At 47.3% G+C, this 27,999-nt stretch overlaps 1 protein-coding gene across 1 annotated transcript in view; it reads right to left on the bottom strand.

Moving 5' to 3' along the window:
- The window catches only part of MAMLD1 (mastermind-like domain containing 1), a 132,484-nt gene that overhangs the window by 23,740 nt on the left and 80,745 nt on the right, over positions 1-27,999 (bottom strand). Inside the window, exon 3 of the mRNA XM_012658372.1 lies at positions 24,114-25,844. Within this exon, the coding sequence (XP_012513826.1) occupies positions 24,114-25,844 (1,731 nt within the window). The remainder of the gene's footprint in view (positions 1-24,113; positions 25,845-27,999) is intronic.

The raw sequence follows: 27,999 nt of genomic DNA, 5'->3' as shown, positions 1-27,999 counted from the left end.
GGGGGAGGGGGGAGGAGGGGACGGGTATTTTCATACACAAAGAGTGCAATGCGCACCACCCGAAGGATGGACATATTTGAAACTCGGAGTTGGGGGGGGCAAGGGCAACATAAGTAACATAAATATCTGTACCCCCATAATATGCTGAAATAAAAAAAAAATAAAATAAAATAAAATTATTGACTGGATGAGATACTGGATCAATCCCTGCTATGGTGACTCAGAGGAGGTATACGTGCATTTGCAAGGTTATAGTAGTACACTGTAATCCCACTGGCTTCTGGGAGCTTGTAGATTTCTCTACTTACTCATTCTGGGAGTTCAGGCTACAGATCCTCAACTCCTTCTTTTCTTTCTCCAGCCTTTACCAATCACGTAACAGAAGCAAGCAGAGAGAACCCAAGAAAGGGAACTGGAGACTTGGTGAGTGCTGGAGCCAGGACTAGAACCCAGGTATTGTCTGATTTCAAAGCCTGCGCTCTGAGTTTTGCATGATCAAATTGCCCAACGAAACTCTTGTTATTGCAACAAGCAGACTAGCCGCAAGAATATTTTGGGGGGCCACTAGAGTTCCACCAGAGTGCAATGGCTGCAGGGCTGGCTATTGTGTGACCCAGATGTTCTTTTCTTTTTACAATGATTGTATCCTGAAATGAGGAGAACTCCAAGTTGGAGGATTTCTGTTATGATATGTGTGGTATGAAGGGTGGGGGGGGGGAGATAGGGCTCACTAAAGAAATTATGCAAAAAACCCTAGGGTAGCACCAATCCCACCCATTTTGTGGATCTGTTCTGTAGATTTGCATTTCGTAGATGTTTTCTTAGAGCAGAGTATCCCCTATGCAAGACCTGGAAGAGTTTGAGCTTTTATGGATTTTTTTCTCTATAAATGTATATAATTTAACTTTAACATTTCAAAGTTTAAGTGTCTAAGGCTTACTAAAATTGACCAGGCCCAGAATCAAGTTCACTTTGTCACTTAAATTCTAAGACTTGGAATTTAATCACAGGATTAAGTTCAACTGGTAAATTGCTACTTTGTCTAGGGGAAAAAATAACCCACTAACACAAAAAGGTAATGTATAAATCAATTAAGAAATGAAGGAATAAATATTTACTGGACAGTTAACTCCCTGGGGTAAATTGTTGCTCTGACAGTTTCCAGAAGGTTCCTAATGTGTCAGATATGATGATGGTGGTGATGATGATAATAGCTATCATGTATTGAACATATACAATGTGCCAGGCACTGAGTCAAATATCATATAATTTTTATGTCATTTAATCTCCATGGCAAGCCTGAAAGGTGGGCATCATTATTGTCACCATTTGATAGGTGGAGAAAATAAGATTCAGAAAAACAAAGTAACTTGCTCAAAGTCACATGATAAGTAAGTGGCAGAGCTGAACTCGGGTCTGATTTACTCAAAAATCCGGCCTTTAATCACACATACTAAAAATGCTTCAGTATGAATGGATGTTCAAAGCACAACCCCTGTGCTTATGCATACTGCCTCACCCCACCCTCCGGCTTCTAGTTTCCTGGGTGTCTCCTTGCTGGGTATACAGTAAGCACTGTCCATAGGCCCTGGTGTTCCAAGGGAGCCATCTAACTAAACATCACCGTCAGGCAACCAAGGAAGGGAGCGGCAGGATTTCCTTTGGAGACTTCCGGATTTAGACAGCAGATTTAATACACGCATCTAAAATTACTCCCTCCTAAAGCCCCACTAAAACTACACTAAAGGTTTATGTTTTCTTTTATTTTTAAAGACAAAATTCCACTAGGAAGAGAGAATAGGAGAGGAGATAACAGCACCATAATTTATGAAGCTAAAAAGTAGATAGACCAGAGTTAACTGACTACGCGTCCCCAAGGAAGCTGAATGGCAAGACAGCAGAGGGGGAAGCTGAAAAGCAACTGGGCCTATATGGCAGAATCTTCCTCAGTCTCAGGAAAAGGGGCCCCAGCTTCTCTCTGAACCAAGAGGTGAGGTGGGATGGGTGGGCGTGGCCAACATAATGGGGTTGGGCTGAAAGCTGTTAAAGAATCAGGTGGATCTCTCCATCCTCTCCCTGATCCTGAGTCCCTGGGCATCTCCTTCTCCCCCACACTGGCAGAGGTCTAGTTTGACCCTTTGCTGGTAAATTTCCCACTCTGCCTTCCCCATCCTGCTGGCTGGATCAGCTGAGGCCACACACTTGACCCCGCAGAGATGCTCTGTGTTGCCTTACACCTGGAGCTGGAGGTCCTGGAGACAGACTGTGCGGAGCTTGCAAGCAAAACACAGAGAGCAGCCCAGTCTCTCTGACCATACTTCTTCTGCATGTCCAGTACCATATCCACAACTCCACCAGCATCCTGATGGTGGTGGGCTCTGCACTTCCCAGGGTGATTTTGTCTTTAGCCACTGACTTCCCTAAGATGGAAGCTATGGGCAGATGATGACCAGAGACTGCTCAGCCTCTCCTCTTCTGGAAGACTTCATCTAACAGTGGCCTGGGACTCTTTCCTTACACACCTAGATTGTGCTCACATTCAGTTTTTGAAAACGAAGCAATTGCATATTTGAGCCCATGAATAAGTGATGAATCTTATTGAAACACTGCATTCCAACATGTTAATGGCAGTTATTTCTGGATTCTTTGTATATTAAATGTTTGTATATTTTATTATCCCACAAGTTTTGTGTTTTCTCTCCACTTTCCTGCACTTTCCAAGTTTACTACAAAAAGCACACTCTGGTAATCAGAAAGTCATAAGATGTATTTAAAAAAGACAAAGTCCTCATCTAAAATTAAAACTAATAAGGATCAAGACAAAATAGATGAGATGAGCCATCTGTGGAAATCTACACAGAAGATAACTACGCAAAGAGATTGGTGACACACGTAATCTAACTAGGATGAGCTCAAAGCCCATCAGAGTCGGGGTCTGTTTCTGGAGTTTGCTCATGGGAGTCTGGATGATTGTTATCTCTGGGAGGGAGCACGGGTACACGGGGCTTCTAAGATATTTCGAATGTTCTATTTCTGAACCTTGTTGGTGGGTGCATGGGTGTTGGTTTTATTATTATATGTTTTATACAGTCTTCTGTATGTATAGCATGGGTTCCAAAGAAGATTTCCTTTAGGGAAAGCCAGGAATCATGTAAGTAGAAAATATGGTGCTACATCAAAGGAACCACCCAAGTTTATATAAAATCATCATCATTTAGAGGTTTAAAAAGTCGCTTTGGAATTTTGGTCTTACTGACTTGTCTTTTCTGAAGCAAATCACAGCTTTCTGGAGCTGCTCGGGGCAGAGGGGATTAGGGCAGGGCCAAGGCTGCAGGGACCTAGATCAGCATACTCTCCATGGGATTTAGGGTTTGCCATGTTGGCTTTCTGGGTTCCTGTCAGGAATGCCAACCCTTCCTGGGCTCAGGATTTGGGGTCTACTTTCTTCACCCAGATTTTGTTCACATAGACACTCAAGGAAGTATCTCAACTACCAACAATTCTGTGCTTTCCTGCTACTCCTCAGGGCAACCTGTCTGGTCTCCTTTCCCTACCTTTATGGGAAGGGGACATAATTCTCTGCTCTCCTATCACCAAAAGCCTCACCTTCTGTTTCTCCTTCTGGCCCATCTTGTCTCCCTGGGCCAATTCCTCTCCTTACCACCCTAACACCGTTGTTACCTGAGGAGAAATGAGAGTTCATCTCGGCAAGTTCATTATTCTCTGTAGATGAAGGAGAGATTCAATGGTTTGCTCAAGATGGCCAAGCAAATTAAAGACAGAGAGTCCGAGAGTCGGCAAGACCTACAAAGAGCATGTATCTCTATTGTTTTGTAGGGACTCCATCGCTGTGTGTGGAGCTCTAGAATGCCACTCTTTGAGAAGCATTGACTGACACCAACTCTCCACTTGCTAGGTAAGTACACTGAGGCTCATGGCAGGAAACAGCCTTGCCCCAAGTCAGAGCAGACTAGAACCCATCACGCCTGATTTTCAGCCCAGGGTGCCTTGTTGTGACCCCTTTATCCCAAAGGCAGCCACTTTCCCTGCTCTGAAAGCCAGGAAGGGAGAAGAGAAAGGTAGAATCTAGGGTATGCAGCTTTGATGTACAGCCTGGTGAAAACAGATCTATGTGAGAAGCAAATGCCACAAGGGAGAAGAGAAGGAAATGTCCCATACAGAGCTGTCCTCTTTCAACTTCACTTTGATTCTCACCAAGAGTAAGTAAAAAGAGCACCCTGTACTTCTGAGTTCAACAGTGTTGGAAAGCCACTGCACCCCCACATTACCCGCCAGGGATGTGCTGCTGCAAATGGCCCACAGCCTCGGTGCCTCGCCCTAGGGTGGGCCTCTCTAGACTGCATTTTGGAAGAGGGGACAGAGGCTTTTGGAGGCCCACATTAAAAACAGGGGAACAGAATGGGTGAGGTGGGGGATCCTTGATGGTGAACCAGATGGAGGGACAGTAGCCAAATGCCAGGCCTCCTCTGTGGCTCCAATCCAAAGGCTCTGGGATCCCTTCCAGGGCAGAGCATCAGGCATGCTTTCCCCCACTAGCCTTGACAGTGGCAGCAGTGCAATTTCAGGCAGCTGGTCATTGGGAATGCAAACTCCCTAATCTCAACTGGGAAGAATCCTGAGGGACCCAGTAAGGCCCCTGTAATGCACACCTGGAGGCAGCTAGCCTAACCAGAGCCTCGGCACAGTTCTATCCGAGACGCCCAGGTCTGAGACCAAAAAGGGAACTCCCTTTTCTGAGTCCTGGCCCAGCTGCATCTCTCTCTCTGACTCTCTGAAATGTCTGTCTGCATTTTTTGCCCCATCAGGAAGCAAGAGCTCTCACTGGGCCAGGCTCTGCCAGAGGACAAGTCAGACTGGTACTCAGCTACTCCAGGAACTCTCTTCTCCCCACTGTCCCTCACCTCCCAGCTATCTGGCTTCTAGGTTCCCCAGAGCTGCTTGTTTCTTTATGGTCCTCTGTTTCTTGCACACATATTTTAGTCATTAGCATATACAAATGGCCACTTAGGCCAGTTTACACTGAGGTCAACAGCCAGGGCTCTTGAGAGTTGTCGCACACTGGCACAGGACAGGGGCTCTTCCCACAGAGAATTTGGAGGACATTCCCACCCACTTACAACAAAAAGCCCATTGACTGGGCTTGACAGCAGGTGATCTGAGAACTAATGGAACTGGGTTAATCCTGTGGCACCAATCAATGAGGGGAGCAGTGAGGGCACTGGAAAGTGCCAGAGGGAGAGGCAGGAGGTCTAGATTTAGCTCCTCCATGGAGGTGGCAGCTGTGCGACCTAGGCAAGTGGCATTACCTCTCTAAGCCTCAGTTGCTTCATGCAGGAAGTAGGAATAACAGAACGCTCTGCTTGGGGCTGTTGCGAGGACAGGATGAAAGGACAAAGGGAAGGCCCTCAGTATAGGGATCAGTGTAGAGGACACACTGACACACTTGCAAGGGCTGGTTCCACCCTCTGCCCCCACCATCACTAGTATAAAGAGCTCTGGCCTGTAATTAGAGTGACCTGAGTTTTAATCTTGGCTTTGCCATTAATTGCGTGAACTGGAGAAAGTCTCTTTTCCTTTTTACATCTATTGAGATGATCATGTGTTTTTTGTCCTTTATTTTGTTAATATGGTATATTATGTTGATTGATTTTTATAGGTTGAACTAGCCTTGAATTCCTGGGATAAATCCCACTTGGTCATGGTGTATAATCCTTTTTATATGCTGCTGGATTCAGTTTGCCAGCATTTTGCTGAGGATTTTTGTACCTATGTTCATAAGGGATATTGGTGTAGCTTCACCTTTTATGGCCACAGTTTCCCATCTGTAATATGATGTAGTTGAACTAGATAACCTCCAATATCTCTTTAAGTAAGTATTCATGTTGTATGATTCTGTGATACTAAGACAATTAAGAAATAGTGATTCTTAGGCACCAAACAAAAATTAGACTCTGTAATTAAAAGGTCAAATATTCAATTTGCTTATTTTTTAAATAACTTTAGTCTCTCCAGTCTATCCCACCTGTGAGGCCTGATAATCTTTAGGATTAGGGCTTTATTTTTCTAGACCTGGGGTCAGATGGAGGAATCAAACAAACAAAGGAAAGAGGGGAAAAACCCAACAATCCAAACATTGAGTGAAAAAGCAACAAAACAGCACAGTCTAGCTACCAACCAATCAAGCTAGTGTTGGCTCTGCTCTCCAAAGTGGTCTAATTCTGGCCCCTGCCTCTGTTCTTGTAGCTGTCTATTGCCTGCCAGGGACTCTGGGAATGGTCTTCCCAGCCACAACTACCAAAGGAAGGATGTGGTGGCCATGCCAATGGCTGCTCAAATCTCCTGCCATGGAGCATAATTGGGTTTGTCACTGTCGCCCATATTCGGCCGTGGCTGCGCTCCCAGCCAATGGCTGAACATGGCAAGTGAAGTAATGTGGGCCTATTCCTGTGAGGCACAGGACTCTCCAACGGCCTTTTTCCCCTTCCCCTCTGTCTCTCCCCACACCGCCCCTGTGAATTACCATGGTGAGTGCTATGGTCTAACATTTGTGTCCCCCCAAATTCCTATGTGGAAACCTGACCGTCAATGTGACAGCATTAGAAGGTGAGGCCTTTGGGAGGTGATTAGGTCATGACAGCAGAGCCCTCATGAATGGCATCAGTGCCCTCATAAGAGGCCCAAGGGAGCTGCCTCCTCACTTCCACCATGTGACGATGCAGCAAGAAGACACCATCTATGAACAAGGAAGGAAGTCCTCACCAGGCACCGAATCTGCTGGTGCCTTATAGCCTCCAGAACTGTGAGCAATAAATATCTGCTGTTTATAACCACCCAGTTTAAGGTGTTTGGTTAGAGCAGCTTGCACTGAAACAGTGAGCAACATGAAAAGCATCCCCCCACACCTTTCTCCTCCCTTAAGCATGTGGCTCACAGCTCAGTGCTTCTGTCTGAACTTTATTGTAGTTTCTGCAGATTTCTTGGGCTAGATATGTTTTTCTGTTATTTTTCTTCTTCACCTCAGTCATAAATTGCTTGTTTTAAAAAAGACAACACAAGTCATGGAGAGAACCCCCCCAAGTCTACTCTCCCAGGGCTCCTGATAAGAGGGGACTCAGCTGAGCCCTCTGATGTTCCCCACTTGCTGAACCCCACCTGCCCTCAGCAAACATGCAGCCTGTACCCCGCAGAGAACATTCTGGTGTTCTACCATACCGTGCTCTCTCCCTCTTGAGCGCCTTTCAACCCAGCAAATGGGTGGTTTATGGGTCTTTTTTGAAGGAAGAAGGGCCAGCTCCAGGGACCAAAAAGGCAATCGTAAGTATAACCTGCCACTGTGCATGGGAAATCAGACAACTTTTTTCACGTGTGAATATCCAATGAGAATGGGATCCATCAGTTACATTAAACTTAGGCACAGTCCTCAAATTCAACGTATGTGGGATATACTTTTAGTTGGTTTGTGGACTTTATCTGCAAAAAATAATCTGCCTTCTCCAAAGAATTTATTTTAAGTGGTTTGGTTTGATGTAATTATAAAATTATATTTAGGCAGAGAATTACAACACTGGCGGCAAACTGTATGTAGACTGTAATAAGTTCATATCCCATTCTCACACTTGAAGCTGCCTGCAGATGCATTCAAAGATGCGGAGTGCGTGAGCCTGGACTCTGAGCCCGAAGTCGGGAGACTCGGGCTGTTACTTGGGGCCAGTCGTTTTATACCCTCACTGGATTCCTGCTTCCCCAGGGGGAAAACATAGGTTCACCCAGATCAGCTCTCCAGGCCCTGGTGAGTTGGGCATTCTGTGAGCTGGAGGGTTCTCTATTGCCTTCAGTCAAGTGCCTGTCTACAAACCGTACTGAATGGGGGAGGAGAGAGCTGGGTGCTAAGGGGCTGCTGGGTGGGGAGAGGAGGCCCCAGGTGCCTGGTAAGGAGATACCCTGTGCCCTGGAGGGTGCCAGGTTCCCAGCGAGAAGGGGAAGGGGCTATGACAAAGTTGGCTGCAGATGCCAGGGACATTGGGGTTCTCCATCAGTATGCTTATTTCTTCTGAGGGCCTGTCTGTGTCATTCCTTTGGAGCACCCACAATCATACTGTGGGATGTGTTGTATAGGTTGCTTGACAGTTCTCCACTGTAATAAAATACTGTGGCTGGGATCTGCTCACAGTCTGCCTTTTATAGCACTTGTGCAACACATATTTACTGAGCACTTACTGTGATCCAGGCCCTGTGCTGTGAAAACATCAATGGACAAGGCAGATACGGTCCTTGCCCTTTTAAGCTGGTGCATTTATGTAATGGAGGAGCACTTAAACAAGGATTTATAATAAAGGCTGCTAAGTGCTATAAAGGAACACTGCAGGGTGCTAGAGGTCAAATAATAGGAGAACCTGACCTAGGCTGGAGTGGGGGGCTTGGTTAGAGGCGGCTTCTGGGAGGAAGTGAGGTTTAAGCTGTTACCTGAAGGATGAATAGATGTTGGCCAGGTGAGAATCCCTGGAACAGAAAATTGGCAAAGTCCCCAAATCAACTTTTTCTGTGTCACAGCTTCACCCAGTGCCACTAAGACCTGATGGATACCCAGGTCACGTAGGGAAAATGTTTGCAAAACATGGCCTAAGGCTCCAGGCTCTCCATGGAAAAAGAGCTGCTTTCTGCAGCTGGGCGTCATCCCACAGAGTGCTGGGCTGCAGTAGATAGGGGAGGGGAGGGGATGAACAGCCTTTATATTTCTGTTCCTAACTTCTTCAATTCCAGTAGGTTCACTTTCCTGAAGCCCTAAGGTGGCCTTCACTTCCAGCCCTGCTTGTTGAAAATTAGGTTACAAACCAAAGCAGGAGCTCCAAGATGTTTTTAGCTGTTCACATGGTAGAGCTGGGTGTATCCTATTTATAAAAGACTCCGTCATAAGTCAGTATAGAACAGAAGAATTAGCTAAGAAAAATCTGAGTCCTATATGCCAGAATCAGAAGCACTCACCAGAGGTTCTCAAAGTGGGGGTCCCTGGACCACCACCAGCAGCATTCCCTAAAAACCTGTTAGAAATGCAAATTTCTGGGTCCCAAACCAATCTACTGAATCAGAAACTCTGGGGATGGAATCTAGTAATCTGCATTTTTACAAGTTCTCCAGGGCACATTCCAGTGTGAGAGCCACTGGTTTAATCCAACCCTCTTATTATACAGAATAGGAAACTGGGTCTCAGTGACCACCATGCTGCTGCCCAACTTCCCCTTTCCTAAAGGGAGGTTTTTTTTTTTTCTTTTTCCTGCACTCCCGCTCTGTCTCTGCCAAAGTGAGCATGGTGGCCACAGGGCCCTGGAACATGAAGAGCTACCTACTGACCAAATTCAGAGGATGGCACATCAGCTGGGGTTTCTGGATTGGAGCTGGATTCCTTTGGGGAGGGGATAAGAGGGTTTTCCATAGGACTGGGCATTTTGGGAGGGGCGTTCATGGGAAGGAGGGAGTGCATGAATGAGAATGGCCAAAGAGATTGATTGCAGCAAATACCGTTGGTTGCCAACATTAAGTTTTCCTTCTCTTAATACCTTCCCCCATTTTCATTAAGACGGGCTCACTTGCCCCATGCTGTCGACATGCTTTGGGGGAACCTGGCTCCATCCAAGCTTCTAGAGGTGAGGCACTTAGCTTGTCTGATAGGAAGTAGAGTAGTAGGCTAGTAGGCATCTGATCAATTCAGACCGGTAAGCCCACAGTTCTTGGGGGCTTTTGGGAAAGAAGCTTCCTCGTTGTTCTGATAGATTCTAAAAGCCACTCTCTTGCTCTCTGAATGCAAGCAGGAGAAAACTTGTAGCCCCTGGAATTGCTGGCAGTTCTCGTGTGCCCACAAGGGGGAGCCGGCCTTAGGATGAGGCCTATGCTACAGAAGGCTGAGTAGAGAGCCAGAAAGAAAGCATCATTGGTGTGACACTGTTGAACTGTTGATTCAAACCAAGCCTGAAATCTGCCCCATCCCTGGACTTTCGCTTATAGGAGTCAGTGAGTCCTTTTTATTGTTTAAACCAGTGTGAACTGGGTTGTGTGCTACTTGGTACTGAGTACATGCTAACTGATAAAGAATCTAGGCTGGCCCCTCAGACTTCTGAGTTCATGAGTTTTGCTATCTATCTATCTATCTATCTATCTATTTATTTATAGACAGGGTCTTTCTCTGTTGCCGGGGCTAGAGTGCAGTGGTGTCATCATAGCTCACTGCAACCTCACTCTTCTGGACTCAAGTGATTCTCCTGCCTCAGCCTCCTGAGTAGCTGGGACTACAGCTGCACACCATTGTGCCCAGCTAATTTTTCTATTTTTAGTAGAGACGGGGTCTCACTCTTGCTCAGGCTGGTCTCGAACTCCTGACCTCAAGCTATCCTCCCGCCTTGGCCTCCCAGAGTGCTAGGATTATAGGTGTGAGCCACTGTGCCGGGCCATGATTTCTGCTTTCGACTTTCAACTTCACATTAGAAAATACCTCATTTCTAGTTATGAAGCTCAGGGCCTGCTGAATCCTGCTCAGCCTTGAGTCACATTTCTTTATCCATAGACCAGGTCATTTGAAGAGAGAAATCTAACACGCCTGAATGGTCTGCACAATGCATTGCAGCAAATACATCCAGTGCAGATCAGATATCACAATCTTGGGCTCTTCATTCAGATCTCAAGTGTGGTACTCAAGCTCTTAAATATGCATTAGTTGAATGTGATACACATTTTAGAAGCAATAGTCTAGCTTAACAACATTAAGAATTTCTGGATCATATTCAATTCTGATGCAAACTTGAATATGTACTTTGTGGGTTTCTGTGAAGAAAATAATTGATGATCCAAACTGGAATTCATCTATAGAAAATAGGCAGTGCTAGCTTCTAAAAGCAATTATTGGCACCAAGCTCCTGAATTTTTAAATCCCTTGAAAAGTCCAAGAACATACCAGAAAGTCAGGATTTGATTTCAGAGGTAAGAACTGTAAACAAACAAACAAAATAAATTTAAAAGCCTGTAAAAGGCCTTGCTTAGTAGGATGGTGATGGCTCTAGAAACAATTGTGAGGGTTCATTCTCTTTCTCAGTCCTTAGTCCAATATTACATCAAAAGCTTTATGTACTGGGAGAGTGGAAAATAGACCCAAATTAAATTCAGGGTTACGGAGAAATGCTTAGCCTTCAGGGACCTCTTTTCTGGGCGTGAAGATATGAGTAGGAGCTGGCGTGGACAATGAGCTTGGGTGGGGAGATGGGGGATGTGGCCACCACCCTGGCAAGTGGGATGTATGGGGGCGGGGGGACCAGGAACAAAGTGGATCACTGGAAACAGGAGGAGTGAACCTCCTGCTTTCCTCTCTACCAGGCCATATGCACCTGACGTTGCTCACCCAGAGGGCCTCACTCCAGTGCTCTGTGCTCAGTTCAGACATGAGCAGCCAAGACAAGGGCAAAGAGTCAGGGGGAGGAAGGAGCCTCAGAGGGAACATCACAGTTGTCTTCACATCTCTGAAGAGCTCTTAAGCCTTGAGGGGCATATTGGACTAGAATATTAATCTACCTTAAGATTTTGTAATTTATCTCAAAAAATGGGGCATGGAGAAGGATTCTGAACTCTAAACTGGATGTCATTCTAGCTTTGCCAAGTCACAAGCAGATTTCTTGTTTGCAGCAGGGACTTGGTGAAGTCTAAGTTTCTGAGGCCATGCTGTCATTCCAAAAGTTAACACAGTTTTATCAACAGTGGAGTCTTTGGGTACAATTTTGCCTTTTGCAGTTGGGGGTAAGTACAGAGCTCATACTGTCCACCAGCTGCGGAGGAAAGGGCCAGGCAGAACAGATCTATATGATTCCAGATCTATATGAATTCAGATGGAATTGACATGGTCAAGGTCATTGCCAGACGTGGCTTTTTCAATTCCATTCTGCTCCTTTCTGGGTAGGGGGTGAGTGAAGGAGTCTCCTTGGGATGTAATCATTCTGCCAGAGAAGACACTTCCAAATTAAAAGTCAATAAAGTAAATAAAAGAAGAGAACAATATGGCTGTCAAAATGACAAAAACAAATAAAAACAAAAACCCAAAAAGATAATTTCCACAAAGAATGTAGAATCTGCATTTGTAAACTAGTAAAAGAAACCTCTTAATTTTTTTTTTAAACCAATGGTGGGAGCTTATTTAAATACAATCAAGTGTTCCTATAAGTTTCATTTTAAGCCTACCAGGAGAACATATGCTGAACAGCCTTCAAAACATGTTCACTTGATACTGTGCTAGTCATAAAGAAACAGCAGAGTTATAAACATACTGTGTGTACGTGAAGACCACTCGCTGCTCTGAGAACTGACTGAAATCGATTGGTTTATGTTAAGAATATTAGTGCCACCCCAGAATGGTAAGAACGAATCTTAACCAGGAAAAAGCAATAAAATGCGTGGCCTGAATTTCTCAGCTAGCTTTTTTTGGCTTTTCTTATCATGTGCCGCTGTCACTGTGGTATGTGAAATGGCAGCCAGAAGTCTTGTTTTGTCCTTGTAAATTGCATTAAACGACGACGACAGCAGCAGCAACAACAGAACAACCAGTGCAAATTACTACTGGCAGTATATAAAACTGTGTATTTGTTGGAAGTTGAAGAAGTCACATGTATTCAGACATTGCCCAGGCGCTGTGGAAGGACTAGAAGCTTAACTGGACCAGAGAAATGCATCACGGTGGGTGGGTAATGGCCCCGCAGACACAAAGTTCTCCCTTCTGCCCAATGGGAGAATGCAAAAGTCCATCAACCTCCCAAGCCTTGATGACTGAGAGCTTTTATCAGTAATCACTCTAAAACACTCAAAATCGTCTCAGGAACGTAATACTCTGTAAAGGGTAGCAGATGCAGTTCATTCATTAGTTCACCCCCCTGCCCCCTGCGCTCTTCCACTCATTCATTCAAAGGGTCGTTCAGCTCGCGTTTACAGAGCTAGGTAAGGCATCTTGCTGTGCCCGAGAAGTTTACTACCAAGTGGGACAGCAGACAAGACACAAAGGACTTTTATGAAGAAGTGCACATCACCAAGCCCTGAGAGGCAGAAACCAGAGGTCTTGCAAGCTGCGGCATGAGTGGGGGCACAATGACCAGGTGCACCAACTTTTCAAAAGTCATTTGGACATTGGTCAGAGGCTTCCTACTTATGTGTGCTAGTGTCAAGGCCTTAGGAGCTGGTTCTCCCTGTAGCTGAGATCTTCTTAACCTTTTCCAGAACTCTATCCCAAGGCCTAGCACTTGTTCCAGAGGGACACTTTGCACAGAAAGCCTGTTGGAGATGGTGAGTCACTAGCATCATTGTGTTGGCTCCTGTATTACTCAGCAAACTGTGAGTCATCCTGATGTTTCCAGAGTTGCAGATGCACCAGAGAGCCAATGAAGCAAGAGGGGTTTCTTATCCCATTCAGAAGCAGGGATAATGTCCATTTCTATTTACAGTCACTTTATTGTTCCCCCCACCCACAGTTTGTCATTTCTCCAAAATGCCCAGAGAGGGACAGCCATTTTGCTCAATTTACCAGGAATGCTATTTCTAAGCACTGGCTACGCCCGTGTGTTTAACACACATGCACTTCACTAAGACATGCTGAAAGCACAGATGGCCCACACAACATGCTGAGTGGCCATGCAGTCAATAACACTCCTCCCTGAGACAGAAAACAGGCAGCTCGGCTTGCTGCTGCTTTTCTTTTGCACACTAATATTATTGGAAAAGAAAAGACTGCTTTTGATTAGGAGAGGATTAGCAAGTGTTTTAACACTGTAGTCTTTTTTATTGTGGTAAAATATATATAGCATGAAATTTACCACTTTAACCGTTTTTAAGCGTACAATTCAATGGTATTGAGTACACTCACAATATTGTGCATCCATTACTAGCATTTATCTCCAGAAATTTTCATCTTCTCAAACTGAAACTCTGCTCCCATTAAACACAAACTCCCCATCTCCCCTTCCCCTACACCCCTGGCACCCACCCTTCCACTGTCTATCTCTATGGATTGGACTACTCTAGGGACCTCATGTGAATGGAATAATACAGTGTTTGTCCTGCATCATGTAATAAGTGGTTAGCTTATTTCACCGAGCATAACGTCCTCAAGGTTCATCCACATTGTAGTATGTGTCAGAATTTCCTTCTTTTTTAAGGCTGAATAATATTCTATTGCGTGGACATACTGCACTTTGTTTATCCATTCGCCAGCTGACAGACTCTTGCGTTGCTGCCCCCTTTTGATTATTGTGAATAATGCTGCTGTGAACCTTGATGTACAGATGTCTGTTCGAGGTTCTGCTTTCAATTCTTTTGGATATATACCCAGAAGTGGAATTGCTGGATATAATAATTCTGTGTTTAATATTTTGGGGAACTGCTGTTTTTCACAGCAGCAGCAATTCCCACCAGCAATACGCAAGGTTCCAATTTCTCCGCATCCTCACCATTACTTGTTATTTTCTCTCTCTCTCTCTCTCTCTCTGTGTGTGTGTGTGTGTGTGTGTGTGTGTGTGTGTGTGTGTGTTTATAATAACCATCCTAGTGGGTGTCAAAATGTTGGTGTTTGAAGATGTGGAACTAGGAAGCTAGAGTGAGTGCTTTGCCTGTTCACGTTTTCCAGAGCTCATCTTTGAAAGTATTGCCTGATAAAGGGGAGGGTCATGGAATTATTCCCACTTAGTCCTGCTCAGGGATGGGCGGAACCTCCCAGACCATTCAAAGCTCTGTCACATGGAAACGAATGATCATCAATCACAACTGCAGATGAGGAATCCACCTTCATGGTCTGGCCTGCTGAGCCAGCTGGCTTTGGCAAACTCTCTTCATTCAGACGTGGGCCATCTAGACGTGCCCTGCAAAAGAGTCTGGGTCCCCACAGCTGTGTTCCCCTCCTCTGCTCAAAAATGGAGATGGCAGGATATGGTGGAATGCTGCAGGGGGAAAGGCCAGCCAGAACCTGTGCCTTTAGCTGCAAACCCAAAGGTCCCCAAAGCATAGCAAGAGTGGGGACCATTTCTGATGAAGCAGAGCTATGCATCTGTCAGGCTCTGAAGGCCACATTTAGCCCAGGACTGTATGGACAATGTCCTCAAGTGCCCACTTCTTTTTCCTGTGCACCCAGCCCCGATAACCCCAGTCTAGGTCTGTGGGCTCTGTGCCTTTCATCGGTGTGAGTGCAACTGCACGTTTTCTCATCTGTTAGAACATGAAACTTGGCTAACATGGGGTAAAGGAGCAAAGCGTTGAAGAAATGAATGAATGCTGATCCTTCTGTCCACTCTCGATCTTAGGAGCTGTTACTTAAATGGGATTTAGGAGTCAGCAAAGTCCCAGGACAGGACAGTTACAGAGGTGGGCCTGTGGGTGGGGTGGGGGCAGCTCTTTGGGCCTTTCTGTTGCTTTTAGCTGTCAACAACCTCATTGGTTTGGATGGGGGGAACTAACATGTTAAGCCCTCATCAAGCCAAACACCACAACACAATAAAACAAATTGTCATTGTGGACAAAATAACGAAATCAAATAAAATCGCAGCCTGTTCGAACTCCTTGGGCAACAGCAGCAACCCTTTCTTTGGGAGGCTGCGGTAGGGTGCTTTAACTGCTGCCCCCTTCAAGCTCAGAGCACACATAACTGCTTTACACAGAAGACCCAGGTCGTGGGAGCTGTCAACCCCCAAGGGACAGAACAGGCTAAAAGTACAAATAGACTCAGGAAAGGATTCCATAAATCCATGATGATGTGGGACCATGAATGGATCTGGGAGAGAGAAACTGGGGAGGGTGCAGGACGGGGAGGGGAGGGATGCAGTTGAGCCCTCTGAACACTCATCCTCTGCTTGCCTTGATGGGTCACCCCCTTGTCACTCCATACCATCTACTCCTGCAGGCAGTGACAATACTGGCTGGAGATGTTTGGGCCACAGCTGAATGGAAGAAGTAAGTGCACTGTAACTTTCTACCTACTCTAGCCCTTGCTTATAGTGTGCTAACTTTTCACTTGGGGACATAACTGGAGTAGAGCACTTCTCTTTCATATTTGCTATACGGACAAAACTGGACTGCCGCTCCACGTGGCATTCTGCATTTTGGGTTGGTCCATATTTACAAGGAAATACAGTTTAAAGCAGCACAACGTGATGATTTATTTGTGTCCTCTTATACTCTTTGAAAACTGCAATGAGATTCCTTTCCTTGCCTTACAGTGACACATAAGTAAGTTGTTTTAATTCACTTTGTATAAAGTAATTTATACACTTCATTTTTAGGAGGTCTCATTTTGGGCGCCCCAACTTTTGCAAGTTTTCTTGTTTCTTTTCAGGTAGGCTAAGATAAAACAAAATAAAACAATCTGACAGGAGGTTTCTGAAAGTGGTTGTCTCTTCAGCTGTCGTAGCCGGTTACTAAGCAATGGAAAGATTCTATTGTTCTCTGTGATCACTGAGGCATCTGCAGTGGGGCCTTTTTGCATCCCCACAGGGTTTGGTGTTGACTCCACTAAGTGATGGCTCGTTAGTTACTCCAGGGGCACAACATAAAGTCGTTTTCATGGGAACACGTCATCCCACTTATTCTTCAACTTTTGATAGAAAAAAAGGTTGACATTTAAAAGGTCAGCATTTGACAAGCTGCTCATTTTAAACTTCTGCTTTTCGAAAAAGGAACATAGCTTTGAGGTGGAGGATCACTAACAGCTCTCAGAAACTGGAAAAGAAACTGAAAAAAAAATTCGATTCTTGGTGACATTAGTACTAACTTCTGAGCCTGTGTTTCCCAAATTCAACATCCTATGTTGTTTCATTTCCTGGCAATGTAGAGTGGTTAAAACCAAACATTTAACAATGCTGATATGTCACTCCCTCAATTTTCAAAATGCATGTTACACTGTGCCTAATCATAGTTCTTCCCAAGGCAGCTAAGAAAAAGTGTCCCCAAACCAAATAGCTCTTTGTAGCTCAATTTAGGAAGAATGGAAAAAACTAAACTTTTATGTACAGTCATGTTTAAATACAAAATAAGAATGCTCATGCAGGAAATCATTTCCATCTCCACTAGAGAAGACTCGTGCGGGGCAAGCCCTGGGCTCTGACCCAGGGGCTCTTTGAAACCTGACTCTCTGGCCCCCAATCCTTTATCGGGCAAGTTGAGGCCCCTCCTTAGTTGTCATTTGACTGGTGGACAGCCCAGAGCTTCCCCCAGAGGCCTCTGCTCTTGCATTTCAGCAGGACTAACCTTTGAAATGAAATCTGTGATGTTTTCCACCAGAATTAGTAAAAGATGAAATGTAAAGAAACTTCTCTGAGAACAGCACTGTTCTCCTTTAGCCCTTCCCTCAAAATGAGAGAAGAATGCAGGGAAGTGGGTGAAAGGATGTGCAAGTCCGAGGTGACAGGCCCTTCCTTGACAATATGTGATGTGTCTGATTTGGCTGGGGGTGGGGGTGGGTTATGTGTTTCAGCAAGACAATAATCACTTTTAAAAAATGTTAACGAGTGATTCAGAGAATAGGAAAAGGCTCACTTGCCATCTCTCCTGACTCTTTCTCTAGTTGCAAATGGAGCAGACGTAACTTTGATCAGAGTAGGGAATTCTCTTGGCCGCACTAACCTGGTTTGATCATTTTTGTTTTCAATGGCAAGTCATGGTTTGAAGGTAAAGAATTTAATTTGCAGCGCTAATTGTGACAGCAGTAATTAAAGGTTATGCTCTATTAAGCGGACTAGTCTGGCTTCGGCAGTTCCAACGAAAAAGAATCTTGGGGCCAGGCACAGTGGCTCATGCTTGTAATCCTAGCACTCTGGGAGGCGGAGGCAGGAGGGTCCCTTGAGGTCAAGAGTTTGAGACCAGCCTGAGCAAAAGCGAGACTCTGCTTCTAATACCAATAGAAAAAATTAGCCGGGCAACTAAAAATAGAAACAAAAAATTAGCTTGGCATGGTGGTGAGCGCCTGTAGTCCCAACTACTCGGGAGGCTGAGGCAGCAGGATTGCTTCAACCCAGGAGTTTGAGGTTTCTATGAGGTAGGCTGACGCCACGGCACTCTAGCCTGAGCAGCAGAGTGAGACTCTGTCTCAGAAAAAAAAAGAAAGAATCTTGGGTTTCTGAAAAGATTCTTTTTGGAGGCTTTAGGGTTGGGGGTGAGTGGTGGAGACGAGGGAGAGAAAGGGAAGGAAGGAGGCACGCTTTAGGATGGGTGCTCTGTGCGCTGTGCATCCACCTGTGGCCCAGTTTGGTTCCAAAAACCAAGGCAGACAAGCCCCCAGGGCCGTGACCAAGCAGGACCAGTGTTGCTGGTGGCACTGGTGCTGGGCATGCCAGCAAGTGTGGCCCTCTCTTTGCCACTCATGTACACACTCTCTATCCTATTCACTGTCATGCCTACCAGCAGCAAGCCTTCTGCCTGGGTCTCGAAATGGCAGGCAGCCCTCAGCCCGCTGCAAGCAGCCAGGGGCAGATCCAAGCCGCTGCAGGCAGAACTGGGTTGCTCCTTGTGCCCTCGTTTCTGCCCACCTAAAGTCATCCTGGGGTCACATTTCTTACTCAGCACCTCGGTTGGCTGTGCCTAGAGGGAGGAGGAACCAACGTTCTCCCTTCTCCACTGGTCAGGGGCACTCAGGAAGCCACAGCCTGGCTCAGCTGCTTTGCTCCCTTCTAGGGACACCAAGCTGTGTCTGCTGCCTTGGTTGCTCCTCAGCCACCGGCAAATGTCCTCCATGATACCCCCTCTCAGAGAACACCCCTCTTGGGAGCTTTCCCCGCATGCAGCCCCAGAGTGGCAGCTGACAGGGATGGAGCACAATTGTGTGCCAGGCCCTGTGCCAAGCACTTTTACCTCTTCTCATTTAACCTTCACAGCAGTCCCATGAGATAGGTATACCAGTATCTCCATTTCACAGATGGGGAGACTGAGGCCTGGAGAGGGTAAATAGCTTGCCCAGTGAAAAAGTGGCAGAGCTATGATTTGGACCTAAGTGATCCAAAGCCCGGGCTCTTTTAAACTTGGCCGTGAGCCCCACCATAGGGCTGGTCCCCTGCCCTGTGCCGTCTTTCTTCAGGACCTGGGTGCCAGAAGTGCTGCACTTGGGAGAGCTCTGTCTGCCAGGGACAAGAGAAGCCTATGGGTGGGGATGGTGAGGGGGCTTCCCCAAGGCCCCACCTCAGATGGAGCTGCCCCAATCCGCGTGATAGGCCCAGCTCCTGGTTCACTGTCTCTGTAATTGCTGAGTGTTCACTGCCACCTAAGCTAAGGAGACTCAAGACTTATGTCAAGGTAGGAAGTGCATCAGGCCCAGGAGGAGCTTAATCCAGCCTTGTCCAAGGCAGGCTTGACTCCCCTTTCTCTACCCTCTCCGACTTTGTCAAAACAACATCATGTGCCTCCTTGGTCTATTTCTCCGCAGCTGCCCCCTCCCCCTGTGCCGCACAGGCTGCCTCAAGGATCAGATTCCAGGCTTTTTTGTTCTTATTCCAACTGGCCACTGTCCACATCCCTCCTCCCCATGAAGCTGCACTCCCAGCTCTGCAAATCTGAGCGGGGCTCAGATGCACGTGCACCAAGGGCACTGTGGCTGAGGCCGCCTCTTGCGGTCCCCACCCTTCCATAGTGCAACTCCCGTGTCCTTGACAGACTTGCTTTTGTCTTTGAGTAAATGTAAGTTCTGTTCTCCAGTGGCTGATGATAAAATTGAAATAAGTCCTAACCCCGATTTTTGCAACACGCTAAGGTATCTCCAGTAGCCTTCAGGGAGAAGGGACATCAAATTATGGAAACAAAATTCATTTTGCCTCACTTTGGTTAAAAACTGAAATATATCACCTAGCCTGGGAGTAGGGTAGGGAATATGGTGAGGTGTTTTGGGGTCATTAAACTCTAACAAACCAGGGGTGGTGTCACAACTCCAAAAAGAGTTAAAAATCCCTCCCTTAGCAATTTCAGGTCCACATTCCCTATCTGTAATTTCAAGTCTAAGAAGCTCTGAAAGCCAATTTTTGTTAATTTGGTGCCAAATTTTATTTGGGGAAAAATTTGACCTGGACTTGGTTAAATATTCATATTTCTATTCAAAAATAACAAAATGCTGCCCCAGATTCCACTGGAGGACTGTGTGATATTTGGTATTTGTACCATATCACCTTCCTAAAGTCCCAAATGTTCTAAATTTGGAGCCTCATCTGGTCCCAGGGTTTCAGATCCAAACCCACGAACCTGCACTAGCCCTGGCTGAGCATGTGGTGTGTGCCGGGCACTGCTCTGAGAACTTTCAGGTTAGCATCTCCTTTGTCTTCCTAACATCCTATGCGATGGGGACTGTTTCTTTCCTCAGTCTCACTGAGGCTCAGAGGGGCTAAGTAGCATTGCTCGCAGCACCCAGCTCAATCAGCATCTGTGATTGGACTCCAGCCTCAGTTCTGTCTGCATCCAGGGCCACACTGAACTGCTGCCCTGAAGCCAGATGGCATTTGCCTTTTACCTTAAGTGGATGTGAACAGTCCATTGAAAATGGATCATTCACTCAACTAGTAAAGTAAAATCCCCCAAATTGAGGAATATTCGTCTGTAAGTAAGAATAATGAGCTCCTACAGACAACTGGGTATTTCTGCTTGCTCAGGAATTTGTGTCTCAGCTCACATTTAGTAACCATTCCTTTAAAAAACCAAGATGCAAATTCAAATGAATGTCTGGTTTTCCCACGGTAACCACTATCACCCACAGGCAGTGCAACAAGCTAGTAAATGCCATGCCAGAGGTCATCAGTGTTTCTGCTGCTCAGCTTGGTCATCAGGAACACTTGAGAAGTTTGTTTGGCCTGACGCACTTGAGAAGCATGCATTTCCCCACCATCAGGGCTGCCATCTGTCCTTCCACAGGAGTACCAACCAGTTCTTGCCTCAAACACTCACCTCTTTCTTTCTTTGTTTCTTTCCCCTAGAAGAGTGACCAGGGCTGAGTCCTTAGACCTTAGAGTTAATGGGAAGAGGCCAAAAGAAGGAAGGGGTGCTGTTGAGATGCCCAGCTTGCAGGGCTGTGTGGTGTGTTTTGGCTAGAAGAATGCCAGGTAGAGCACAGAGTGTTGGGGGAGGGGTGAAAGGACAGTGCGAGAGTTTCAGAAGGAGCAAAGGGGAGAGCCACAGCCTGCATGGCAAAGATGGCCCTCTGTCCTTTCCCACTGGGCTGGGAACTGTCCGGGAGGGGCAGGGCCTAGAGCAGGAAGAGCCCACGAAGCTTGTAGGCCACACGACACCTGTCAGCCTTGTGGCAGGCATGGGGTCTAGAGAGAGCGCTGCTCATATCTGTCCTGACACAGCTACAGGTTTAGAGGACCAAGAGCCAGATGTGGGAGCTCAGAGTCAGGAGTTAGAGTTACAGTGATAGCAAACCCTCTGTTGGTGCCTACTTTGTGCCAGGCCCTGTTCAAAGTGCTTTGCATGTACGAACACGCTTAATCCTCAGGCAACCTATCATCACCCCATTTTGTAGAGGACACAGCAGTTAAGAGGTTAAGGTAGGAATGGAAGGCTCCAGAGGCAGTGCCCCACACGTGGCAGTATTTGTGTGGGCTCTAGTTGATGTCCTGCTCTGGCCCTGACTGGCTGTGTGACTTTGGGCAACCCTGCTGACTTCTCTGTGCCTTTCTTCTCAACTTTAAAAGGAATAGTAACAGCTCCTACCTCCGAGAATTAAGATGAGAAAAGGCAGGTGGAGCACTGAGTCCCATGCCTGGCCACGGGCCCCGGCCAGCACTGCCTGGGAAGGCAGACCTTGGTGGCAATAGCATCCCATGTGGGGAGCCCAGCCTCTTGCCTCTCACGGCAGAGGGCACTTGAGCCCTCTATTGTGCTCCTAGCTTCAGGGAGCTTGCTCTTTCTCCTGAACGCCTTCTGCAAGCCCACATAGGTAATTGGTTGGGTGCAACTTGCATGACCTGCATCATGAAGAATTCTCCCTCTGAGCCAGCTCATCGGCTCTGAGGCAACACAGTGAGGCTACAAAGGTACCCAATTGAAGACAAAACAAAACAAAAAGCTCACAATGTTAGATGGTGCCACGTCTCCAGGGTGAGGATCTTGCCTGCTAGTGTAAGAGTTCCAGTGCTGATGCTGGCGCTCCACCGAGCTAGCTGCAGAAGTCCATGCAAACAGATGGCAACAGCCCTATAATAAAATCAAACCAAAGTGCTCCTGAACTGCCGACAAGGGCCCTGAGCCCCCGGGTGGCCCGCCCTGTCCTCCTGCTTTGTTTGTCTCCACAGCACTCACCCTGGCCACCCCCATGGGAGCCCCATCAAATGACCAATTGCCCAGTGTCAAGCACTCTATTTGCTTATACTCCAGGAGACCTGGCAGAAAAAGACATGGTCTCTATCCCTCTGGGACTGCCAGGGTGCCCTCACACAGGGCTCTCGAATAAGAGGTCATTCATTGGTGGGGCGAGAGAGGAAAGGTGGGAAGGGAAGGCCAGGCACAGGGATCGGCAGGAAGCAAGGCCAAGACTGCACAGAGCAGCCCAAGAGCGGCAAGCCCTTCAGGGTTACAGAAAGGAAGTGCAAGGCAGGGCCCGATGGCCGCGGAGCCTAAGGAGGCTGGTGGGGTCTGCTTGTGGGCCCCTGGAGACTTCGGAGCCAGTGCGAAACATGATCATGCCACTGTTTGGGCAAGGCGACTCTTAGAACAATGGATGGTTTATTGGGAGAAACCAGTTAAAGATCAATTGGATGAGTTCAGACAAACAATGAAGAGAGCCTGAACTGGGCAGTGATGAAGGCAATGGAGAGGAGGGATGGTGGCTAACTGTTCTGTGTAGGCACACATGTGACATGGCCCCACAGAGTCCTGCATCCTGCTGTTCACACCTTCACATAATCCCTCTGGCTTACATCTAATGAACATCCCCAAAGTGGTGGGATGTTACTTCCTGGACTAGGTTATAAAGACTGAGACTTCTGACTTGCTGGCCCTACCCTCCCCCTGCACCCTCTTGCTGCGTGTTCCCTCTGGCTTGCTCAGGTGATGAGGCCATGTGGCAAGGAACCGAGGGAGGCCTCTGGCCAATAGCTCATGAGGAATTGAGGCCTCAGTCCAACAACCTGCAAGGAACTGCTTCCTGCCAACAACCATGCGAGTGAGCTTGGAAGCAGATCCTTCCCTGTTGAGCCTTGGGATGACTGCAGCCTTACGAGAGACTAAAGTTGTGCCAGGTTCCTGAGCCCCAGAAACTGAGGTAATGTGTGTGGTTTTCAGCTGATGCTTTGGGGCAATTTGTTACGCAGCAACAGATAACCAATGCAGGTGGGGGCGGAGCAATGAAGAGTGGGAACTGTGTAGACACCACCTGGGTAGAATCAGCTGCATTTAGTGACTGAAAAGGCTGGAGGTGATGAGGGAGGGGGAGAAGTCAAAAGTAATTTGTAAAAAAGCAGAGGCTCTGGAGCAAGACTGCCTGACTTCCAGTTCCTGCTCTGTCCCTTGCTAACTGTGTGACTCTCAGAAAGCCAGTTCTACTCTCTGAGCCTCAGTTTCTTCATTTGTAAAATGCAGATGGTAAGAGTAACTACCTTATGAGTACCTGTCTTATTCCTTCCAAGACCTGCCCTAGCGCCCGGCACAGCGATGAATGGTACACTGAAGTTGTGAGCAAAAGTTTGTTGTGGCATTTCTAGAAGGCTTAGTGTTCATCTTTGTGCTAGCAGGGACACGATTTAAATGCTTTAGTGCAATTTCCTTGCATCCTAAGAAGCCTTCACTAGTCCTGGTACATGGCCCAGTGCAGGAGAAGGCAGTTCTTCACAATTCTGACTTATCTCCCCTACCTCCTTCCCCTGGGAGCACCTTGTGGGTGCAGCTCTCCTCCCAGGGAAGTTAGGTGACCTGAACAGACACTGAAACCATAACCTTGGCCTCATTAACACTGTGCTTTTACACAGATTAGCTGACTTTGATACACCTTTCCAGAGTCAATTCCAGTCTCAGAGAGGACTACAGCCTGGATTTGCCCTCCAAAGCCAGGCGTCAATAGCACAAAACGCAGTTGTTATTTCCAAAACAAAGAAACACTACCAGATATGCAATTGTCTTACCTGTCTGGGCAGTGCAGGCATGGAATCTGAGGCCACTGGTCGCTGAAAGCGTTGGGGCTGCATCATATGCTGCAGGAGGAACGAAGAATGGTCAGGCTGCTGTGGCGGCTGCAGGGTGGCAGTGGCGGTGGAGGAGGCAGTGGTAGAAGAGGCCTGTGTGAGCGTTGGCTGCTGCAGGTAGTGGAGCAGAGAAGGCTGCCTAGAGGTGGTGGGCATGGGGGGCATCTTCTGGGGGCCTGGCTCAGAAACAAAATGGGACAAGGGCTTGGTGTTGCCAAAAGTAAATGGCTCCGGGGCTCCTGGGCTGCAGCCCGCCATCCCCTGCTGCATGATCATGCTCAGGGTTTTGGATGAGTTGGAGGTCACGGGCTTGAAGATCGCGTTTGCTTGATGCTGCTGCTGCTGCTGCTGCTGCTGCTGGCTGAGCAGGCTATTGGTGGGAGTGAGGCTCCGGATGAGCGAGCACTGCGGGGTGAAGGACTGCTGCGGCAGGCCAGGGCTCGAGAGCTTCTCTGGCCGATAGGGTGGCGATGGCCCAGGGTTGCTGGTGGGCAGAGCAGACATCAGGTGTCCTTGAGGGTTTTTGATGGTAGAGGACACAAGGTTGGCAAGAATAGAGCTCTGCGGGCTGAACTGCGGCTGCTGTGTGAGAGCGGGGCTGGGGAGCTTCTCGGGGGCGTAGGGCATGGCGGGTCCCAGGGCAGCATTGCTGCTGGACGCCATGCTTGAGAGTAAGGCATTGGGAGAGCCTTGGACAGTGCTGCCCGGCAAGTTGCTGGACGACATGCAGGACACCATGAGGCTCTGAGGGCTGAATGGTGGTGGCGGCGGTGGTGGAGGTGGTGGCGGCGGTGGGTGTGGCGATGGCACTGGGCGGTAAGGTGGAGAGAGGCCTGGAGGAGGCAGACCGGACCAACTGGGGGTTGGCCCTTGCTGCTTTGTAGCAGATCCCTGCTTGCTGGCTGCCAACGCCTTCAGCTGGTGGGCATGATGCCACTGAGGCACTGGAAGTGGGGGCAAAGTGGCAGGGAGCATGGCCTGGACCTGGTTCTTGGCCTGTGCTGTTGCAGAACTGGGTGAGACCATCTGCTTACTAGTGGAAGGGATCGAATAGCTGATCCCTGTGGAGGAGGGCGGGATTTGAAGTGACACGCCAGTGACTTGGCTGCAACTGGAGGCAAACTCCTTGCCGGAAGCAAGGCTCTCCAAGTGTGGCATCTGAACCGAAGGCTTGGGAGTCGTGCCTAGAGTTGCCTGGGGATGATCTAAGACCAGTGGCTCTTCTGGCTTGCTTCCCAGTATCTTCTCAAGATCCAGCTCATTCGGAGAAGGTTCTTGAATTTTCGTTAGCTCCTCCAGCAGATCTTGAAGTTCTTGGTCTACAGCCGGCATGCTGTTGATTTTCTCATAGTAAGGAACGGTGGGCCCTTTCAGCCCCATTTCTGCAGTTGGTGGCACCACAAATGGTGAATCCATAACGCTGCCGTTCATGGAATTATTCTCGAGTAGTAATGACTGGTTAGTTACTCCTACAGCTGCAGGGCTAGGATGCATTGTTAACGGAGGGACCTGCAGCTCTGCACAGGGGGTACTGGGATGGGCACTTGGGCCCATAGCAAGGGTGACATCTTCAAGGCAGGGCCTCTTAATTTTATTAGGGTAACCCCCATCAGCCATGCCCGGAAACTGGAAGTTGTCTCCTTCCTGTCTCCTCTTGATGGTTCCCTGTGGCTGAAAGAGGAGAGACAAAGATAGAGAGAGAGAGAGAGAGGGAGGAAGGAATTTTTATAAAGGCTTGGCACATTAAAACTAATGAACACAAAACCTGCAAGATAGAACAGACCTCTCAGTTAAAAGACTTAAGCAGTTGTCAAAACTATAAAATACAGCCTGTTTTTGGAACCATAGTGCTTGTTCCTTTGTTGCTATGTTTCATTTAAACTGTCTTGTTGTATTTCAAATAAATCATTATGCTGTCTGTATACCAAACAGGGTAGAAAGTCATGCAAAGGGTGTTCTTTGCCCACTTCAAGGAGAGAGTTTAACAAAACTATGCAGAAGTCGCTAAATGAACTGTACTGCCAAAGGCAGGCATTTGAGAGCAAACTAGGTCTAGCTAAATATTTTTAATTCCTACCTCTCTAGACACAGGCCAATTTTAACAAAGGAAAATCATAACATTGACATTGAACTTTTAGGCTGCTTCCCTGTGTTGGTTAAATGCGTCAAGCTGCAGTGATAAAACAGAACACAACAGAGCCCTTACGGTAATGAAGTAGATCTGGGCATGCTCTTTTAGGCAGCTGTTTAAGATGTATCATTAAGGGAAGCACAGGTTTCAGAACAGTCATTGTAGGCATTGTAGTCATCGTTCCATTTATTTTCACACACACACACAAACACACACACACACACAACGCATTGCTTATGTGCACATGAAGATAACTTGGAAGTACTTATACCCAACCATTTGAAGTCCTCATTTCTTGGGGGTAACTGACAATTCACTTTTTACTCTCTACATGTCTGTATTGCTTATTTTTAACAAGAAGGACTTGTAATTCAAAAAAAAAAGTATAAAGTTATCTAAATAAGAAATTCCTCTCTGCAGATGCATCCTCAGGTTGGGGAGTTATCAAACAACAGGAAAAGGCCCCAATCTGGGATCTGCACCTTGGGGGAACTGCCCGCCATTTATAAAAGCATAGCTTTTGGTACAAAGTAAAGTCCCTAGTAAGGTGGCATTTCCTACTCTTTCATAGCTTCATGCAGTCAACTGTGGCTGTCACGTTAAAGACCATGGCCTGTACGTCAGCAGGTAAAGGGGAAAAGGGAGTGGGGTGAAATAGTATGCGTGGGAATGGTCAAAATAAGGATGGGAGAGAGGGACCTGGAAGTCACCTGAATGCCAGCAGGCAAACGGATATGATTCTTCTAAAGCGCTTAGCTTTGGAAGTCTCACTAAGATACACAGTGCTGATCCTCTGCTGTCGCCGCACGTTTGGCTCTTCTGGTTTGATGAGCTTGTATCTCACTGGGAGCTCAAGGCATGCATGGGGCCACTTGCTAGCACGACAGGGGTCATGACTCTCATGGCCAAGTGAACATCAAAGTAGGTCCCCAGGGCTGCATGTCTCAGGCCTTGCTGCCCATCAGAATCGCTTAGAAACATCCATGTTCCCAGGCCCTCCCACCACAAACCGATTGCTTTTGTCTCACCCAGGGTGAGGCCCAGGCACCGGGAGTGTTTACACAGCTCCCTGGCTGATTCTGAATGGACAGCCAGACTGAAAACCACCGGGCCAGAGCCCTGGGCCTGAGGCAGACACAACTAGGTCCTGGCCTTGCCATTTAACCTCTCTGAGCCCCAGTTTCTCCATTTGTAAAATGAGTGTAATTATAGTTCTTATCTCATGATGCTGCTCTGACTATTAAGTGAAATGGGGCAGATTGTGTCACCTACTAGATCCTCACTAACTGGTACCTGGAATTACAAAGGCCACATCTGGAAGCCCTGGGAATCCAATCTTCTCCTATTAAACACAGGGATCATCTGACCCAGGGAGGAGGCAGGGCTTGCCCAGAGCTATTCAGCCAGAGGGCAACATGGCCCAGGCCAGATGCAGGGCCCTCCACGACCACTCAGCTGCCTCCAAACCCTCTGCTTTCAGGTATGCTGATGGCAGACACTGCATCATCCCCACAGAAGGGGCTCACCACCTTGAGTGACAGGACTTGCATACTTCTTTGACTTTTCTTTTGAGATGCCCATGACTTGAACAAGGGCTCTTTGCAGGGCAGCTCTGCCACCAAATTCATCTGAGGCCTAAATACTATGGGTCAGGGAGGAATGGGTTGGGGAGGATAGAACAAGGCATAAGAAGAG

This window comes from Propithecus coquereli, unplaced genomic scaffold, assembly GCF_000956105.1.
Source record: "Propithecus coquereli isolate 6110/MARCELLA unplaced genomic scaffold, Pcoq_1.0 Scaffold583, whole genome shotgun sequence".
Taxonomy (NCBI): domain Eukaryota; kingdom Metazoa; phylum Chordata; class Mammalia; order Primates; family Indriidae; genus Propithecus; species Propithecus coquereli.
The sequence above is the reverse complement of the archived record's forward strand: the minus strand, read 5'-3'. Positions and strand labels throughout refer to the sequence as shown.